The following is a 21,048-nucleotide window of genomic DNA, read 5'->3' as shown; positions in this document are numbered from 1 at the left end:
AACTGGTGAAGTTAGATGTCATCAACCTATGTTGTCTTCTTTACCCATTAATGACATTTCTTTGCCATTTTAAGTCAAATATTTTAGTCCACAAATCCATTTCTTGGAATATGAAAAAAGCACATCAGCCTTTTCTTCTATTCTTCTTCTTCTTTTATCACAACCTCTAGTAGGTAGCCTCCAATTAATTAATAAGAAAACACAACAAAAACAATATGATAATAATGGGTGGAAGCTAGCTAGCTCATGTCCCTTTTATTTATTTAAAATTTATATAAGCCCTAAATGTTCATTTCAAATTTGATTGAGTTTGATGAAACTTATCAATCAACTAAAAATATATATGTCTTAGACATCTTGCAATTGGTTAAAGACATTTTAGATTAAATCTTCATTCTTATGCATTATTCACCTCTTACAAAACAACATTTTCTTCTATATCATCTTTATCATAGACTTGAATGAGTAACCATTAATAATGTTGCCAACACAATAATATTGCATCTTTGTTAGTAAAGTAGGTCAAATATAATTAATTCTCAACTAAAACAAACGTACAGTAAAGAACAGAATGGAAGTAATAAAAATTTTCGAATAACCAAAATTTGATTGTTAAAGTATGATGGTAGTTGCAAGGACACTCTAAAACTTAACTGTAAGAACGAGACCGTTAAACTTCTCCTTAATTTTTCATAGTTGTAGAAATACAACCCCAAAAGTTAAAAATTGAACCCTTCAATTTATATTTGTTACCAATTCCAAACTACGTAATTTTGGGTCCAATTTAATACCTATATAAGTTTTAAGACTCAATTTTTATCTTCAAAAAAATTGAGGATATAATTTTAACTACCAACGAACTTTTGGGATGATTTTTACAAAATACTCTAAAATAGTTAAAATACAAATTAAAAATGAAACCTATGACGATTTAATCATAAAACCTACCAATGACCCCAAAACTTAAACTAATATACTTCTAACACTTCCCTTTCATTATGGGTTTAGAAATTAAATTAGCTACAACAAAATGACTATAATTAACTTATCGGATAATATTGAATTTGTTAGATGATGCTCCAAACTATGTAACCAAGTAAGCATATGAATCTTAAGAAACTGTATATTTATGTTGAATTCAAAAGTTAAGCAGCGCTAAGATTAAGGTGAATAATAGTTTTAACAGCAAGAGAGAGATATAATTATATGATAATTGAACATATTTTAGAGTAGGACATACTACGAAGGTTTCATATTTCTGTGTTGCTATGGAACACACAAAATGGAAAAGACAAGAGGAGAGAAAAAGAAAAAAGAGAGAAGAGATCTGATGGGATATATCTAAAAATAAGATTAGATGTGTATGCACACGTGGCAGTCAGTGAAAGGGGTTGAGAGGTTTGCTTGTGTCACCACTCGGTGTTTATATGTTTGCTTCACGCAAGCAGCTGCCCCTCAACTTCCCCTCCTCTTTAAGACTCAAACCAAAATCACACACTAAAACACACAAAACTTTCACACAATTCATCAAAATTTCATCAAGCTTTCAAATGTAAAGGGAACAAAAAAAAAGGGAAAAAACCCCATTTGCCCTTTCATATGACCCACACCCAAAGATCCACTGCCCTCCATCAAGACAGCGTCATGAGTGCCGGCGAAGGCGGCGTCGGTCACGGCGGAGGGCCCTGTGGCGCGTGCAAGTTTTTGAGGAGAAAGTGTGTGAAAGGATGCATTTTCGCCCCCTATTTCGACTCTGATCAAGGCGCCGCCCACTTCGCCGCTGTGCATAAGGTGTTTGGAGCTAGCAATGCCTCTAAGCTCCTCCACCGCATCCCACCTCCCAAACGTCTCGACGCTTGCGTTACGCTTTGTTACGAAGCTCTCGCTAGGGTTCGAGACCCTGTCTATGGTTGCGTTTCTCAAATTTTCTCCCTCCAACAACAGGTTAGTTCGCTAATTATATTATGTCATAGCCTATCAATTTAAGTTTTTGAATACAGCGTTTAGTTATCAATCAAGTAGTTAAACTCATGGTAGCTAATTATGAATTTAAGCTTTTGAATTCGAAAAAAAAAAATTTAACTTAACATGTTGAAACAAGAAGTGCAAGCTAAAATTTGAAACTCTAGCAAGTAATATAGACTAAAAACGTGGAAAAAAGATTAAACCAAAGCTTAGGTATGAAACTATCCAACTAACGATTTTGAAGTTATTTTGATTTAAAGGTGGTTTGTTTTAACATCCATTTTTAGGGTTTTGAGTGTTTGAATGCAAAAAGAGGAAAGTTAAATATATATATATAAATACATATTTTAATGTACAATTCGTAAAGAGTTTTTATGATTGTGGGTTGCAGTTGTAATTATTAATTGACTAAAGATAATTAATCAAATGGGATTTTGCTTGAAAACCATGGCGACTTGCATTTCTAGGAAAGAAATTATTAGGGTTTTTTTTGGAACAAATTAATTAATAAAAAGAGTTTCCCATTTTCCAATGAATTATTGTCAAACTATTTGAAATAGTTGTTTTGAAAGAGAGAGAGAGAGAGAGCGGTGGCGGCTGGCTAATATTTGGTGTTGCTTCACAAACTAAGCAAACAATTTTAGCTGCTCGAGAAATTTATATATCTATATCTATATAATAAGTTTCTACATTTGACTTTCTCTTATTTATTCTTTTCTTTATAACCATTTTATGTTAAAAAAAAAATAAACCTTAGTTAATTGTTTACCTTAATTATATCTGTATATTTCCAAGAAACAAAAAAAGAAGGATAAGGTTTGGATTTTTTTTTTATTATTATATTACATTTTCACTCATTCAACTATGATAATTTTAAATTTTGAACTAATCTACTAGATGCAGCATGTAAAACTTAGATAGTATTAATTTTTTCAAAAAAGAAAACAAGAGAGAAAGTGAGCTTTCAGTTGTTAAACATAAAATTAAAATTTAAACCTAATAAAATTTGTTAATTTTTAAAGTTTTTCGAATTTGTTCGACTTCTTAGGTGTAAAATTGAAAATGTAAGATTTTTGTTAAACATACATACATACATACATATATATATATATATATATTTCTTCTTTTTGTAGTTTAAGAAACAATTAGTCAATTCAGAAATTTGTGGAACATTTTTTTATAGCTTGGAAACCAGATGGACTCAAATATCAAAATTTAAGAGCTGTATATATATATACATACATACATACATATATATATATTTAAAAAACTTAGTTTTTAGACTTTTATTGGATATTTGTATAAATAAATTGAAAAAGGTTTCTAAGCAAAGGAAAATTGACGTAATTTTTTTCTTATTATTATTGTCTATAGATTGATCTTTTATTGTTGCAAATGGAATAATTAATTCATTGAATTACTTCCTTTAATTAAATTCATATGAGAGTTCCATTATATTTTTTTGCTTGCTTGTTTTGCTTTATGTTTCCAAGAATATCAAGTTTTCTTGTCACTTTATGGCTTCTTATTTTCTAGTGTTGTCCACGAAGCAATCTCCCTACATAGTACATATTCACAATTATGATATATATTATTGGCTATGTTAGATAACAAATACATACATTTTGTACATATCTACATGCAATATGACAAAAATATACATATACATACATACACACATATACATATCTTAAATATGATGCGTGTTAGTTTGCATTTTGAGATAGGTTAAAAAAGAATCTTCCGTTAAAGTTTCAAATTTGTGACTTTCTCATTTCATTCTTATCCGTTTCATTTTTTAAGGAACTTTATTTATTAATTATTGATGTTATATTCTTAATCAATTGAGCTATGTATGTAGACTTCGACATTTTATTAATATCGTAACTTTAAATATATTTCTATATTTGATCATAGTCTAGTCCCTATATACATTTATGATGTCCATAGAATTTTATCCAACTTAGAGTTTTAGCAAAAATATGAACAAGGTTTATTAAAGTGTTTTTTTTTTCCTAGGCACAAATAAATTTATAAATCTTTTATATTAAAATTTGTCAAAAATAGCAAAATACACAAAAAAAATTTACACTTTTGAGTGCTATAGATTTTTGTTTTTTAGTGATTTTTTTTTTTCAATTAAGTGTAAATAATTTATCTTTTTTATTATCTTTTGAAAAACCCCTAAATTTGTTTAGAAAATCATTACTCAATCTAAAACAGTTTTAAGCTCCTTATTAAAACAGATTTGCACTCTATCTTTGATTTGTGAGTTAATATATACAAATTACCCACAATGATTAATTCATAACTACTACACTATGCATGACCTAACCCTAGTTCAAGTAATTGTTTATTGCAGGTAGTGAATTTGCAGGCAGAGCTAGCATACATTCAGGCTAAACTTTCCACCTTGCAGCGGCTATTTCCACCAGCGCTACAAACCCCATCACCGACCACTTGCAACACTCCGCTACCAGAAGCAATCCCGGACTCGGACATGGGTTTGCTTTCCAATGTTCCAATGATCCTTGACCCCCTACAAACCCAGCTAGGTTGTAACGAAATGACAAATAGCTTTCTGAACCCAGTTGATTATCAAGATCAGATGGGTGAAGATGGTGATCTTCAATCTTTGGCTCGAGAATTCGTCTCGAGGTACTTGCCTGGAGTACGAATGCGACCTCCATGCTCACAGATTTAAATCTCTCCCAACTCTTTTGTGACATCGACTTTCATCCAAGGCTCCTTTTCTTTCTTTATTTTGGGTTATTAGTCTTTGGATCGGAGATAGAACTGTATGGTCAATATATATTTGGTTCTGAAATTTTGGTGAATATTATTATATATATATTGATCTTTCTTTTGGTCTGAATCACAGGTTGGAACTCTTGTTACTTTTGGAAAAATGTGAGACTAATTGTAACTATTTCTCGTTTTGGAAGTCATATAAAAATTATATATCTTTTGATATGGGGGGTTTCTTGCAATTTTGGTTTCGTGTCCATGATTAAATCAAAAGTATTGTCTTTCATTTATACAATTCGTACCACATACCCTTTGTATAGTTGAACTAAACGTTGTTCGCCGGTCAATGTGAAGGATCGATTGTGAACATTTTTAGTTCATCAATGACACAAACTTTACTAAGAATGTATGTGTAAGCTTAAGAGATAGTGAGTGAGAGAATAGTGTGTACATCTCTTTGATAATTTAATTTCTTTTAATGGTTTAAATAAATGTAATCATATAATTCCAAAAGGTTTGTGGATATTTCAATTACTTTAGTTGTCTAGAGCCATTACTTTTAATTCTGGAAGTAATGCCTATAAGCTACTCCCCCATTCTAATTCTAATTGGGTTAGAATCAATTCTATTCAACCTATAATTGAACCCAAAAAATGACAAATAATAATATTATTCCAAATTTGTTAAGTATACCCAACTCACACTAAACGACTAAATCTCAATCTTCAAAGCATAAGTATCAACCAAAAGTCAAATGAGAGTTATCATCATCCCTTAAATAATCTTTAGTGTGGAAGTATTGAAGATTATAAGCGGCTTATTTGAATTGAGTTAGAGAAACAATTTTTTTTAAAAGAAACAAAATCACTTTTTATTTAAATTATTGTGATAGAAACGGATTGAAATAAACATTAAAGAAAAAAAAAACTATTTAAATGACTAACAAGAATGACATTTATTTAAAATAATTTTATTTTTAATATTAAATACTTGAAAATTAAACCCAAATAGACACTACAATTTCAACACACCTATATAAAGAAAAACACCTAAATTGAGGAGTCTAAAAAAAAAGACCCATAGAAATAGATATTCTAAAGTCACTAAGGTCTTTCTAAACAAGAATCTAGCATGAATTATGTTGTAATTTTATAATTAACTAAGCTAATGTTAAAATCAAATGAGTATCACACACGTAATAATCTATTTGTGTAGCCAAAATTTTGAATGATAGTGAGAGCCACAATTTCCAATGCAAATTCCTCTTCAAATTATAAAATTTTGTTGAGTCAACGAATAATAAGATGGCGACTACACCCAATTGTATGCTTAAATGCTTCCATTGTTTCATTTGGAAATCTGAATTTGTACTCTAATATATGGAAATATTCCTAAGAGGGGTTGGTCATTTTGTATATGCATTTCAACGAAAGCTACATGGTAATTTACTTTCTATTTGTTTTGATTGTTTCTAGACTAAATAGATAACTTAGTCTATTGTTATTATTATTTAATTCAATAGAGAAATTTCAACTCTCAAGTAATTGAAGGAATGGTTATTTTTTTAGTACAAGGTAGTTAGAGATATTTTCTTTCAAATAATTAAGTATTTATATATATAAACATGATTGATTTTATCAAATTAAAGCTTAGAGCATTTTGAATTGAATTTCATAACAATGTTATTTTCTTTAGGAAAATTGTCATCAATAATGTCATTTTCGTTCGTGCAATAAATTATATTTTTGTGGAAATTTTAATGATTTTACGACAATTAAATTTGATATAAAAAAAATAATCCATAAAAAAATAAAATAGAAACATTTAAGAAATTTGAAACTAAGGAATAGATTGAAACATAATTAGAGTCTAAATATATATTAATTAGACATGTGGGTTTCTTTTTATGAAGTATTTATTTTATGACCACCTATGTTTGCATTAATTTAAAAGAAAGCATATATCAAAATTGAGAATATGAAATGAAATCAAAATGATTGTGACTGACAAAAATTCCGCGGCTTTGTTATTTCTCCTTCTTTAATTTCTGTTCGTATCCGCGTAACGTTCTTAGCTTAGGGAAATTATATTTATTTTTATATTGCGTTCTAAAGTCTTATTTGATATTGAAGATTAAACTATTAATTAAATTTGTATATAAATGCATTTGCCTCTACCAACCTTTTTCCTTAAAAGAAAAAAAAAAAAGGAGAATTAAAGATATAATATAATTGGCGTTGTTAAGATCGAAGGGGGCATGAAGAGGCTTCAATTATTTTTTCTTTGCATAATTATTGTATTGAGTTTTTTCCTTTTCTTCATGGTGAGTTCCAAGCATCGAAACTTTATCATTCGATTGATCGAAATCATTTGGGTAGTGAAATCGAGCCGTGCGTCGATGTTCCTTGCATCTAACACCATCGTTTTGATCCTCTTCTGGGAGAAGTTGAAGCGGTTATCGAGCAAAGAAAAAGAAAGCTGGTGTAAGGATTTTTGTAGTAGGCATAGTGATGATGAGTTGAATAGTGAAGAGATAATTTGTGTTGAAGATAGTTGTGATGAAGGTTGTGAAGAAGGGATTCAAGATGATTTAGAGAAGAAGGCTCAAGAGTTTATTGATATGATGAATGCTTTTTGGAGGGAAGAATTGATTCATGATAGGTTTCTTTAGTTTAGATTCATTTATTGTCAAAAGTTACATTATGTAAATTAGCATCCAATAATTATTACTCTTAGGATTATTTTGTTGTGCATTCCTATTTGTTTGTTTTAGGAATACAAATTGGAATTAATATGTAAATTAGCATTAATATTCATGTTAGGATTTTCTTGAGCCATTCCTATTTGTTTTGTTACAGACACAAACGGCATAACCAACTTCTTACGGATTTGCTATGCTAATAAAACCTTGACCCTATTTGAACTTTTTAAAAATCGACCTATAAGTTATAAATTTATTAATTGGTAGAAGAACTAAATAAGTAAAAATTAATATTAATCGGAGGAAAAAAAAATAAAAATATAAGAGTTATGAATACAATACAACTCCTAAATTTTAACCACCTGCTCTTATACATGTAAATAATTAACATTTTGATCAAAAAAAATTTGAAGGATCGAGTGTGGATAAACTTAAAACTATATTATCTAAAGAAAACATATGTATCTATGATGTAAAGTAGTAGTATTAAGTTCACATTTTAAAACAAACAAACTGAATAGAACGTACTAACTATCCCAGTTCTTCTCCAAAGCTCCTACTCTCCGAATCGTCCTGCAAACAAATTCAAGTAGAAAAATGTGTTACTCAATTCATAATTAAGGAACATAAAATCAGCAGCATCATATATGTCGAAAAGTATTGAGTACATGGTATGTACCATATCAAAGAAATAAATAGTAGTACAAGAAAATAAATGATCTTAAGAAAGCGTTGCTTTTTCTCGCAGCCAATGTGGTTGTAGATCTCGGTCACATCTGCAAGGTGTTCTTTCCTGATATACCTGAAAATAATGGTGTTCAAAATTTCACTCAAGTAAGAATCCTCCCAAGTGATTTGATCTCTGCTGACAAGTTGCAATTATTTGAACCATGGAATTAAGACGGGGACGAGATTTAGAATTTATACAAGGAAACTCAGAGTACAGAATTCAAACGTGCTTAAGCGAAGTTTCCTTTCTCCTTGTAACATTTGATTGTGATCCTCTCGTAGGAATTAGGATTTTGATAGGATATAGTTGCAAATATAGCAATCAGGTTTAAAGTATTTTTTTGCAAATAAATATAACATATAATGCAAAATGATTTACAAATATAGGAAACTTTAGATCTAGTACTTAGACCATACTATAAGAGTTTATAATCACAGATAAATTTTGTTATATTTGCAATCCTTTGAAATTGTTGTTATCTACCCTTAACTAATAATCCTATATTTCCTTTTCTGCTAATTAAGTGACTACCACAGTGTTCACACCCATTCTCCCAAAAGTTCCGTTTAATTCATAACGTGACCCAATAAAGTAACTAGACCAACACAACTCATGTGATAGAAGTTTGAAACCAAATTACTATTGTCCAAAAAACAACACTAGGCTTTTCTTTTCTGCTACTGGTAAGTTCTCTTAGAAAATGCAGATCAATTTGTAATTTGTATTCAAGCCATTAGAACATGTAATATAACTCAATTTGTTCTCAAACAAATCAGATGTTTAGAATCCACACAAGTGCATTTATTGGGAAGAAAATAGTTTATTTAGTTCTACATTCTATTTCTTCCTAAAGCAGATCTTCATCAGGGATTAACCACTCAACTATGAATTTACAATATTCAATCCCAATTGGAATAGAGAATCAGTTTTGAAATATCAAGTTTTCATAACCAGTTGAATTTCATGTACCATCTTTCAATAATGATCCTTGAGACATAAACTTAAAGTAACATAATGTTGTTGATTTGAGTTAATGGATTCAGGGAAGCAGAACTTACAGTCTGACATTAAAGTATAGGCACGGAAGTGACACCAAAAACATGAACCAATGCCGTGCTAGAAGATGAACAAAGCTAAAAACTCCCTGGGTAATAAATTCCAACATTACAACTCTGTTAATCCGAGATGTCGAATCAAAGAGATTGATATAGTCAGACTCCAAATCCACCAGACATATAATCTGCAGCACAACAGTAACTCAAATCATGATTTCTTGTTTCATTGTGTTAGGCAGATTTCTAATCATGCAAATATATACAGTTAAAAGCAACCAGAAAAGATCTGATAGAATACGCTTCGATTTATGTAATTAAAGCAGCAAGAACAAGCCCTTTGAAAGGTCTTTTTGCAGAGTCAATTATGATAAAGCTTAAATAATCTTGTTCGACATATTAACTTCTCACAATCTTCATTCGCACTCGTACACTTCCTCTATTACAGGAAGAACACACGATTGTAAGTTTTTTAAAAGAAAAGGAGTCGGAAGTTAGGCGTTCAGCTGAAAGTAAAGCAACTGGAAAGCTCCAATTTCCGCAGAAATATCACCAAACATGAATATCAAACAACGAGAATATGAAAGCTGCATTGCATATCTAGTTTTTTAAGATCAACGCAAAAAATAAATTATGGGGCATTGGCGATAGATCGAAGAGAGAAAGAACCTGATAGCCGAGAATGACAATGAGAAATATGAGGAGTAATAAGTTGAAGAGCCAAGCAAAGAGATCTCCCATGACTCCTGCATGCCTTCCCTTCGTGCTTATTCAACCTTCCGTTTCTCGAACAATTATTCCCTCTGTTAATTCTTCCAGATTGCAGTAATCACTTTCACAACATCGATCTCTCTTTCAATTTTGATCGAAATTTCTCTCCATTTCATCTTTACAACACTTCATAGTCGCCAATTTCAAATAACAATTCGGTCCTACCTTACATATATTTCATTTAGTTTTTATACCTCCAAATTCCTAACAAATTTAATTTAATTTTTAATACTTCTTCACATTAAAGTTTCTACGATGAATATTGGATTAAAAGAGGGTTAGTTTTTTTTTTTTTTAATTTTGTAAATAATTTTCATATTGATTTTAGGTCCAAAGGTTCAAACTCTCGTCGCCACTCGCACCCATGTAAAAAGATCAACTAAATTCAAACAAATAAAGACATTGGAACATCTAACCAACTTTTTGGTCTAAAATATGTTGGGCTAAATGACCTCTCATCCTATATCCTGTGGAGAGATGGAATACAAGTTTGTTGGGTTAGAATTTTAGGCCTTTTATACAAACAGATATACACATTTTTTATATATAGGAGGGATTGTCATAAAAGAGAACCACCCTCCAATTAATGTTTCACATAATTGTCCATTACAACGAAGGAATCTCCTCAATAAATGTAAAATTATCTTGTATATATTGTGAAGTTTATTGAACACAGAAAGTAAAAAGAACCAAATCCCTTCTTTTTAAAAGCTTTCTACTGGAGCCCATCCTTTCTTCTCTAATTCCAGTCTAAGAGCCTGAAATTATTATGCAAAGTCAAGAATCAGTGGATTTAAATAAACAATCTTTGTTTGGGGTTAATCTAATGAATTAAGATGCCAAACATAAAAAATTGTATGATGTTTCTGTAGTTGTAGATTCATTCACCTTGATTCTCTTTCTATTGATATCAAAATCAAAGTTCCCAATCCGAGATGCTGATCGGTATTCTACTATTGACTTCTTGCCTGGTGGAAACCAAAACTCGACGTCGTCCACAAACTGATTTTTGTACAAAGAAAATTAATCAAGATTCTCTATACATCATAAGTGAGTTATATAAACTTAAACGTACCCCTAGTATGGGACTTTCATATTCAACTAATAAATAGTCATCTTTCTGCTCTACTATCTTTGGTGTAAACTTGTCGGGTTTTGTTGATTTTATCTGCAATGAAATAAAGGATTTCACAAACAAATACTAATCGATCCGCATTATCGTTAAAGGAAAATAAGATGAGAATTTAAAAAGGAAGGAGAGGTTCTTGGTTTTTACCACTTGGATAAGTTCCTGCATTGCCACTTCTCTGCTTATAGGATCTTTCTTGCCTCTTCCTTCGCCTGGGTTATAATCCCTGCCAAAATTAAAAATTAAATGGAATTTGATAATCATAACTCATGACAATCCTCAAAACATAGAACCAAGCCAATAAAATCTTGAGACATCTCATCATTCGTAGAACTATTCAGGTAATCAACAGATTTGAGACCATGGTATGTAACAACAGTATCAGAACCACAATATTTTTGTTTTCTTTTAATTTAATAACCGTGGGGTAGATATTTGAATATTTAATCTTTTTGTGGAGAATATAACATCTTAAACCAGAAAGAAATTGGAAGCACAATATGTTTCTAAAGGTCAAGATTGTCATAATAGGAAGTTGTAAGTCGAGAGGCATGCTTAAAGATAGCTTTTCATAATCTGATGTGAAGTTAATTACGAAGTAGTCTTCATAACAAAAAGGTTAACCACTTTAGCTGAAAATTTTGATGATGTTAAAAGCTTTACCTTGCCGCCCATGATACCATTTTTAAATCAGAAATAAGAAAAGGCACGTGTTTTGTGTTACAAAAAAAAAATGTAATCCCACTTAAATGTGAAAAAAGTGGTGCCCTCCTAGATAACGTGGGCTAGATAGGTCTAATATGATGTGCCTAATTTTGACTTTTCCAGTATAGTGTGTAGTTTGTCCTAACATATCATCATATGATCATTTCCTGTTTTGTCCTCGATCAAGATCTATTTTCACATTATCACATGTTAAAATGTATGATGCAGATGCAGACATTTGAAATCAGCCATCTTAAACAGAGTCAAACTTAAACTACAATATCCACTACCGATACAGATTATTCGACTTTCTGTTAAATAATATTTAAAACTATTTTCACTTTTTGGTAAGAGTAAGAGTAAGAGAAAGAGTAAGTGTTGTTTTACACGAGAAACTCAAAATGTGTTTGAGGGTTATTTTCAAAACTTGAATGAAACTTAACGACCAAGAATTTAGTGGGGAACTGGGTTTACCATGGTGGAGCATAATGGGTGAGATCGCTGACATTTTCTGAAGTAGATATACAGTTCCTAGTTGCTGGACACAGTGCCAAACTTGGTTGGTTTTTCTGCACACCAAGATATTCTGGCTTTTTCCCACTGCACAAAATACAAATTACATCGCTCAATCAAAACTTTTATCCCTGCCTAAAACAATAACCAAATCCCAAAATTTACTAGCCCTCGTTTTCATTCCATAACCTTATTTTAACATGTCTTTTTAAAATTTGAACCAAATTTTGAAAATTAAAAAGATAGTAGCTACTGAAATTTTGTTTTTTAAAAACCAAAATCGTTATGAATAAGAACCTTAGATTTTGGTATAAATTATATTTTCCATTTTCTACTTCTATGTTTATGAAACTGGTACTTATGCTACTAAAATTCGAAGTTTCGGCTCAAGAACAAAATGTATAGCATTGAAAAATGCCACGAAACAGGGCTGTGCGCTCAGCTGGTACTGTACAGTAGCGACCATTGTAATTAATAAGTTAAAGTACAATTACCAAATAGTAAGTTTCTAGAGTACAAAATGGATTCATATATGATTAACACCCATACAATTTTAACAGATTTTCCAATGTTGCAAAGAGAAAGGGTATTACTTGAAAAAGAAACGTGAACAATTTGATAAATTAACACCACAAAATCAGATAAAAAGAAAAGGTATTGAAGTCGTCACAAACAAAGTTAGCAGTAGCACAAATCACTAAACTTCAACCACGACTACCAGCAATTCGTCGAATAGAAAAATAAGCTAAGATTTTCATTACTCAAACAAGAAGAAGATAATATCAAAATTACTTTCGTCTGAAAACTAATAACACAAACCAACATTAAGCAGAGAAACAAGAACAATGTGTCAACAAACCTCAAGTTAAAAATGGCTCCAATGACCGCTAATTCGCTGCTCCGCAATACTATTTCCCTTCAAGACAAAACGAGTCACATTTTAGAAACTTCTGTTGAGAGAGAGAGAGAGAGAGAGAGAGAGAGAGAGGAGAGGGTACCTTCGATTGACATTTTCAGCGGATTTGCCGCGGTTTTGCTGCTGGTGGCAGAGGAGGATACGGGGGAAGGTGGGAATGGGAACAGAAAGTAAGCGAGCAGTTCTGTAACGGTTGCAGAAACAATAAGTGGTTGAAGAAGCCATTGAAGCCATTGAGAAGAGCTTCTTGAGAGGGTAAAAAAAAGTGTCACCGTCCACCGTCCAACGGTACAGGATTGGGATTGAATAGTAAATGAATTGGAAATTGGAGCGCAGCAGTATTTATAGAGAAGCCGAAATTTGGTACGCGTAGGACCGTCATCTATTTTGACCATTGAAAATGAAAGAATAAGGTATCATCAAAGAAAAGCAAACCCTCCCACGTCATTAAATATTCAATACGAAGAACTCAACTCGTGTTAAATATTAGTTTGATTTATTGGTATAGTCTATAAGAATATTTTTAATTTTGGTCTAATCTATGATAATTATTTTGTATGTAAAGCAGAAGAGAAGCATCGGAAGGCTACATCGATCATTCTTCATTTTAAAATATATCTCAATTTTAAATACTGATCTTAGCTATTAAAGGGGGTTGGTAAAATTTAATATCCATTTATATCTACAAACTTTTTGGAGTTATATCAATTAGTTTAATATTAAAATCATCTCCGGCAAGTGTATAAATTTCCATTCGCTTCCTTTGAGAAATTTATAATTTGAACCAAGTCTTTGAAGTTTTATAAATTTAAAAAATCATATTGTATCGATGTTCATATAAGACTTTCAAATATTTATTCTAAGATGCATAAACTTCAATTTCTAAACCTAAAAATTCACGTAGTTGTTCAATTTTTAAACCTAAAAATCAAATTGAAACCAAACCAAACTAAATCATTTTACTTTTAAAAAATAGCAGAATTTTGAACTCTATAACCTATTTAAAAATCAAACATTATTGTTTGTTTGTGTTATTCCTAACAATTTCTCATATAATATATAATAAAAGTTAAAAGATTTTTATTAATTTTTATTTAATTAATATATATATTATTATTATTATTATTATTATTATTATAGGGTTAGGCATCTTTTTCTTTTTCTTTTCTCACGTCTCCATCCCACAAGTTCCCATCCCAAGCCCCCTTCTCACTCTCAGACTCTCATCTCTCTCAGATTCACGTTATGGCTTCACGCCTTCACCGTCCACGGCCACCGCTCCACTTTCGTCTACCTCTCCGACTCTCACCTCCGCCCGCCTCACCTCCAGCCGGCTGCCACACCACTCTCAATTTCTCAGATCTGGTTGTCTCCTCTCCCGCCACGCCATTCTCTCTCAGATCTGCCATCACTCACCATCACTCGCCACAACGCCATTTTCTCTCATATCTTAACACAAATTTAGAAAATACAACAAACCGTATATGGGAAATCCGCATTTCGATTTTGGTTTAGTTCAACCAAACATACCGTTCGATTCGGTTTCAAAAAATACTTTTAAGATACTTGTGGTTTGGTTCAATTTTAATTTCAAACCGATGCGTGAACCCTGTTTTAACTCGTAACTTTGTTACAATAATGCGAAATAAGGTTCTTGAACTTAATCAATTCACCCGTAATTCTTATATAATTGCCATTTACTCAAAAGAGAGTTTAGGATTTTCAACAACTAAAACCTTATCAAAGTTGATTAAAAATGTACATTCAACTGTTCCAACCTCTACCAATGTATACTAATTTCAGAACATAGTTCAAAATTTAGGACATTTAAGACACAAATAACCTTTCTAGTTTCTTCCTGTTTGAAAGATTGAATCACCACCCTTTACAATGTAAAGAAATGTTCTAAAAAAGAATAAAATTCTATTAATTTCCTATTCAATATATTCAGCTCAAATGACAAATCAAAATAAGGTAACTATAGGCAGATAAGCCAAATACAGTCCCCTCCCTTGGCTATGTAAACCAAAATTTCTGGTTAGCCAACGCTCGCATCTCACATTCATACTTTTCTACTATTAGCCATCGTTTTGGTATTTCACTACTTCAATAAGGAACATACCCGTATTTTAAGGGATAAAGAGGTGTATAAACTAATGGACCTTTACCAATTCGATATCATACACGAGCCACGAATCCGGCGGTATATTCCCTCCATTTCCTTCATTCCCATATCTGCAATAAAACATAAACATCTTTAGTGATGCAGGAAAAAGTCAGTGCAAAGGGAGGAAGGACAATGACTTCTTTCATACCCCATTGAGGGCGGAATGGTAAGTCTTCGTTTCTCACCGACTCGCATGCCTAAGGATTTATGTGCAGAAGAGATATTCTATCAAACTAAGCTCTTAAATAGACGGAAAACAGCAAAGAGTTCATTTTGAAAATTTGGCCATGAGAATTGTACCTTCAAGACCGGCGTCCCAACCCTCTATAACTTGCCCAGTTCCTGAAGGAAGCAAGATATAGAAAGATAATTTAATTAGAAAAAACTCAAGGACACAGATGTACAACCTATAGAACAGATCCTGTTCAAGTTAAGGTCATGAAAGACAATTTAATTGGAAAGAAGGAAATGGATCACTGACACATTGTGACAAATGAGATCTTACCCAAGCGGAATTTATAAGGAGGCTTGTCCTCCGTTGAGTCAACTATTTCACCACTCTGCTTCAACTTACCAACATAACGCACGCTAATCTAAAACCAAACAAAGTTCAAGCATATGAAGGACATTCTAACATGTGTCAGCAGTAAAGAAAGTAGCATTAAAAGTTTGTACACTAAATTCAAGTGGATCTTGCCTTTTTTTTCAAAGTTGCAACTTTTCCATTTGGTTTCTCAGCTTCTAGTTCTTCAATAACCAAGCCACTCGGTAAAGTTCTAGCTTGAGATGACTTAGAGACACCATTACTTTCCTTATCCTCAGTTTCAGTGGTTGTTTTCTCTGCACAACCTGAAGAAAGTGTATCTGACTTCAACGAATCCCCGTTTTCTATTGCTTTGGTCCTTTTCTTCTTGGATATTTTCTTTGTCATGGGATGGTTTTCACTCCTGCACATAATGCAGTTGAAAACGTTGAACCTAGTAATACGACAATGCTATTATGTACAAGGAACAAGGGTGTCCACAAACCACATCGTGGCACACACAATTAGCACTCAAACTTGCAACTTTGCATGTACAAAGTGGAATTAGAGGAAATGAATTTTATTTCTAGCTGCAGGACCAAAGACCTGTTGACGATATTTGCGCAAGTGAACAGAGGATGGTAGCAAGAAACCTAAGCCTCGCCCTCATCAAATAAGATTCCAGATAGATAATCTAGAAAATTCCGTGCTCTCCAAGTTGAGGTATAAGTTTATATAATATTGTAAAGACAACAAAAGAACTACAAAAAAAATCTGATGAAGTAAGTTTCAATAATTTTAATTCAATTAGGTCACAGCTGATGTCCAGTAAATTAGAGATATCTCATAAAAAAGCATTAGCATTAAATAAAGCAGAGCTGCAGCATTATCTTTTCCTCCTGTTTCAAGCAAACGAGTGACAAGAATGCAGCATCACACAATCCGATTAGTTAACTCAGGCACCAACTAAAAAATAAAAGAAATCATACACTAACTTACTGATCAAAAGTGGGTTGCACATCTTGGTCCATCTTTCCAGGCTTGTGATCACATGTACCGTCATTTTCAATGATTTTCCCTTGCTCTGACCCTTTCTTTTTTTTCCTTTTTGGTCTCTCACCATCGTCATGGCCCACATCAGCTGAAGGGAATGATAAATTATCAAGTAGTTCAGCTCCAGTGCTTGAGATTTGAATAATAGCAAAATCATGAACAAAAGAAATAGATCAATCAGCACGCTGCTATAATACAAAATACGCTAGAATAACTCAAGTGAATGTAATTTAGCAAATATTTATATATATATATATATACATATATATATATATATATATATTTCTGTGTGTGTGTGTGTGTGTGTGTGTGTGAAGCTAATACTCACGCAGTCTCCTGTTTTGCTTTGCACACAGTATTGACTGTGTTATCCGCCTTTGATTCATCTTGTTGGATCTCAACTTCTGAAGTGGCACAGCTACAACTATTACCATCAGCTTCAATAGATTTTCTCTTAGACCACTCTTCTTTCCGTTTCTTCTTTCGTTTACTACCAACTTTGGTGCTTATTTCAGAAGAATTGGTTGGCAGGCCTAAGTCCCTACATCCAGTGCACAAACATGTGAATGACAAAAGCAGATGGTCCCTTAAACATCAATGTACAACCTATAAGGCATTCTTAACCGTATTTATAAAGTAGCATGGATTCATAACCTTCCATAACATTTTAGAGAGAGTCATAAATTACCTTGCCTCAAACCTAAGGTTGGAACTTTATAGAGAAGAAAGCAAATAGATTATGTTTGACAATTTTATAGCCAGAACTCACCCATTTAGCTGACCATCATCAATGATACCATCAGTATTTCCATTAACTCCGGTAACAAAATCACCGTCAAATTCAGTCTTCAAATCACTGCCTTCATGCAAGACTTTGTGCTCTATTGCTTCCTTTTCCTTTGCAGCCGTAGTATTCTCTCCCTTGCTTCTGTTATTGCACAAGAAGGATATCGGACGGCTGTCTTCATCTAAACTTTCCAATTCTGAGAAAGGAATCCCAGATTTTGCAATATTCTCAGGTTGAGAATTTTCTTCATCTTCTGATTCACTCAATTGATAGCTCTTTCTGAGCCGCCTACTGTTGCGAGCTTTATTTCTCTTTTTATTCTTGCCAAAAGTTTCATCTATAATCATCAGAACGGTTAAAGTCAAACTAGTGAATAGCATATTCATACCTCGATCAGTATGATTTTCCTTACTACTAAATATGGAAAAAAAGTTTTGTATTATTGAATACGAACAAATTATCAATATATTTAACTAATTTAGACTTTTAAAAGCATCATTGAAATATATATATATATATATATATATATATAAGATATGATGTGAAGCAACACAAAGCAAACCTACTGCATTTCCGGCAACAATATTGTAAATGTCCGAGCCATAGGTCATACGGGCCAATAAAAGGCACCTAGATCACTAACACCTAAGCCTAAGGTAAAGCCTAATAGATCCCTAAACCAGATAAATTATGCCATTTTCCAAACATAAAAAGTACAATTAAATTCCTCTCAGTTAAGATTATTAACGCCTACAAGAACCTATCAAGTTACAAACACCGAAAAGGGTATTAATACAAACCCATATCTAAAATATTATTCTGTGTTAATTTATATTTCTTGACTTACGAGGCCATAATAGTACTGTGAGAATATGCTATAGAGTGTGAGAGCAACTATGAAAAATAAAAAGTGAGTTTAGAACTTATGCCCTGGAGACTTCGAACTATGTGAGAGCTATCTTAAATTTCATGACCTGGACAACATTAGAACAGGCTAATTGCCTAATAACCAACTTAAAATAGATGGTAATGCAATTATAATACAAACCTTCTTCATTTGAAATAGGAGAAGGAGAGTAAACTTCTGGATCCTCGTCATTGATAAAGCTATCCTCATACTTGTCTTCGTCAGCATACTCAGAGCTCTGTGTTTCGGTGTTTGCAATATCTTCTCCATAAGATTCTCTTTTTATTAGTTAGTTAAAGAAAGATAACGAAATCCACCATGAAACAATGCAATCCACATTCCCAAGGGCCAAGACAAACTCCAATAATTGTATATCCCATTTATATTTTTTAAAAATGAAACCAAGGGTAAGAGGGAGAGGACAGAAAACATGGTAATATATTGTTGTAGATATATGGTATATCTTAGTGAATTAGACATCTCAAATAACAGGAGTAATTTGACTATATTAACTTGAATATGAGTGACGCCCATCCTATCCTGAAAGTATAATTTTTTTTAAAGATATATATTACCTATCTTTACCTACTATTCTTGATAATTGAAGGCGGGCAAGTACTACAACAAAAGAGCGCTACCATACTTAGACAGATATAATTTACAGAGCTAAGTAAGTTATCCATTCTGCTGCACAAATGAATGGATACGTATTATCATCAATTACATTATTGTGACGGCAACTGCCTAGAAAATAACCAGAAAGGTGAATGCTTCGAGGACCGATAACTGAAAAAATGACTTCATCAGCCTCTTCGTATTCCAAATTTAGTTGCAAACACTCAGTCTTCTCAGGAAACAATGAGCATAGATAGACAGGACTCTTATTCCCCACATTACACTGAAGAACACTCTTCTTTGTCGCTGTACCAAACCCCAATGTTGCCTGCAAATATCCACATACTTCATGACATCAATGAGAGAGACTAAAGGAGTTTCCTGTTTTCTATCTTCTGATAAGAAACTGAGATGAAGAATATTAAAGCCACGGAAAAGGACAACCTAAGAACAGGGCCAAAGAGGCCGCCATCACAGAGGGAACTAACATAAAAGAGCATTTCAGTTGCAAATAATCCAACTCATCATTCTTAAAAAAATCAAGTTAATATTTACCACAAGCCCAGAACTAGAAATCAAACTCTACAGAACCGTTAATCAGCTAATAACCAAAAAAATACGGCACCACAGCTCTAAATTCTAATCCGAAGGAACAAAGCGTGAAGATTGTAATCATTACCAGCGAAACATGGAGCCTTCCTTTGAAGTCATCAAATTTTTGAGTAAAAGGCTTTCCAGGCTTCACTTCAGTTCCTGGGAAACTAACAAACAGAAATGAGAAAACTCAAACAAAATTCCGAAAGTAGAATCAAATAAAATCAAAAGCTCCCTACAAATACACCCCGACACTCAAGATGTCAGCCAACCACCAAATTCCACGATAGGATTTAAAAAAAAAAAAAAAAAAAAAAAAACCCACCATCAATAAGAGAGATAGAGCAGAAGGTGAAAGATTAAATAAAATAAAATAAAAAACAAAAGATAAATAAAAAAGGAAGAAAGAAATGGTGTAAGATAACAGAAGGGAGGAGGAGTTTACCCCAGAAAGCCATGCTTGAGAAAGGATGGAGAACTGGCTCAGCTAAAACCCTAACCCTAAACCCCTCGGAGAGAGAGAGAGAGAGAGGATAGGGAAGAGGGCGGGATATTATAATAAAGCCCCGTTTGAGGTGGGGACCCACTGAAGTCCTTTTGGCGGGCTTTCTACGAAGGGACCGTTACCGCCTATCTCATACACACAAACACACCTCAGCTCAGCTCACTTGCAAATCAACGTTGTTATCCCAACTATCTACCCACCCAATTCATTAATTGCCTTCCCCAACGTCCGCTTTTTGACTTGATACATTTTCATTTAGGATAATTATAATAAGTAAATGTTGCAAATATAACACATTTGACCATTTTTTTTTTTTAATTTTGTTATATAAGCTAATACTAATAGCAATCGCTAACGGTTTTTAATTTGAGAAATTTGAAAAGAAAAATTCGAAAGAATAGTCTTTTATTAATTACTGTGTTGTGTTATGTATGCAACTATTTTATCCTTGTATCTATATAGTTTTAGCTTAAATATCATTTGTTCTAGTGGTTTATAAAGAAATTGAAGGTCTTACCGTTTGATGTATTAGAAAAAAACTACTATTTCGATATTTATATGTAACTGTTACAAAGAACCTACAAATTTTCAAATTTATATCTAATGATAACAATTCTATTGAGTACATTAAATGTTTTCTGGACTAAAAACTAGTTTACATTAAATT

General features: G+C 32.4%; 4 protein-coding genes across 5 annotated transcripts; 1 reads left to right on the top strand and 3 right to left on the bottom strand.

Moving 5' to 3' along the window:
* Window positions 1-1,477: 1,477 nt before the first annotated feature.
* Window positions 1,478-4,840, top strand: LOC103499031 (LOB domain-containing protein 19). Its single transcript, XM_008461908.3, has 2 exons — window positions 1,478-1,944; window positions 4,328-4,840. The coding sequence occupies exons 1-2, from the start codon at window positions 1,600-1,602 to the stop codon at window positions 4,667-4,669; spliced, it is 687 nt and encodes a 228-aa protein (XP_008460130.1). The 5' UTR covers window positions 1,478-1,599; the 3' UTR covers window positions 4,670-4,840.
* A 2,847-nt stretch (window positions 4,841-7,687) lies between these two features.
* Window positions 7,688-10,334, bottom strand: LOC103499030 (protein cornichon homolog 1-like). The gene is made up of 4 exons (XM_008461907.3): window positions 9,866-10,334; window positions 9,203-9,384; window positions 8,094-8,216; window positions 7,688-7,987 (listed from the first exon to the last, which is right to left on the bottom strand). The coding sequence occupies exons 1-4, from the start codon at window positions 9,935-9,937 to the stop codon at window positions 7,942-7,944; spliced, it is 423 nt and encodes a 140-aa protein (XP_008460129.1). The 5' UTR covers window positions 9,938-10,334; the 3' UTR covers window positions 7,688-7,941.
* Window positions 10,335-10,480: 146 nt separating this feature from the next.
* Window positions 10,481-13,566, bottom strand: LOC103499029 (uncharacterized). Its single transcript, XM_008461904.3, has 7 exons — window positions 13,313-13,566; window positions 13,174-13,230; window positions 12,276-12,401; window positions 11,244-11,322; window positions 11,043-11,135; window positions 10,856-10,969; window positions 10,481-10,725 (listed from the first exon to the last, which is right to left on the bottom strand). The coding sequence occupies exons 1-7, from the start codon at window positions 13,462-13,464 to the stop codon at window positions 10,672-10,674; spliced, it is 675 nt and encodes a 224-aa protein (XP_008460126.1). The 5' UTR covers window positions 13,465-13,566; the 3' UTR covers window positions 10,481-10,671.
* A 1,565-nt stretch (window positions 13,567-15,131) lies between these two features.
* LOC103499088 (peptidyl-prolyl cis-trans isomerase FKBP43-like) lies at window positions 15,132-20,484 on the bottom strand. Of its 2 annotated transcripts, XM_051078998.1 has the most exons (12): window positions 20,322-20,483; window positions 19,962-20,035; window positions 19,375-19,610; window positions 18,809-18,945; window positions 17,743-18,097; window positions 17,302-17,514; window positions 16,920-17,102; window positions 16,095-16,344; window positions 15,903-15,990; window positions 15,698-15,739; window positions 15,546-15,594; window positions 15,132-15,465 (listed from the first exon to the last, which is right to left on the bottom strand). In XM_051078998.1, exons 1-12 carry the CDS (start codon window positions 20,332-20,334, stop codon window positions 15,384-15,386), a joined length of 1,722 nt encoding a protein of 573 aa, XP_050934955.1. In that variant the 5' UTR covers window positions 20,335-20,483; the 3' UTR covers window positions 15,132-15,383. The 2 variants fall into 2 exon arrangements, with proteins under 2 accessions (XP_050934955.1, XP_050934956.1); XM_051078999.1 differs by lacking the exon at window positions 15,546-15,594 and having other exon boundaries at window positions 20,322-20,484.
* Between the last annotated feature and the right edge of the window lie 564 nt (window positions 20,485-21,048).

Source organism: Cucumis melo, chromosome 11 (assembly GCF_025177605.1).
Source record: "Cucumis melo cultivar AY chromosome 11, USDA_Cmelo_AY_1.0, whole genome shotgun sequence".
In the NCBI taxonomy this organism is placed as follows: domain Eukaryota; kingdom Viridiplantae; phylum Streptophyta; class Magnoliopsida; order Cucurbitales; family Cucurbitaceae; genus Cucumis; species Cucumis melo.
The sequence above is the reverse complement of the archived record's forward strand: the minus strand, read 5'-3'. Positions and strand labels throughout refer to the sequence as shown.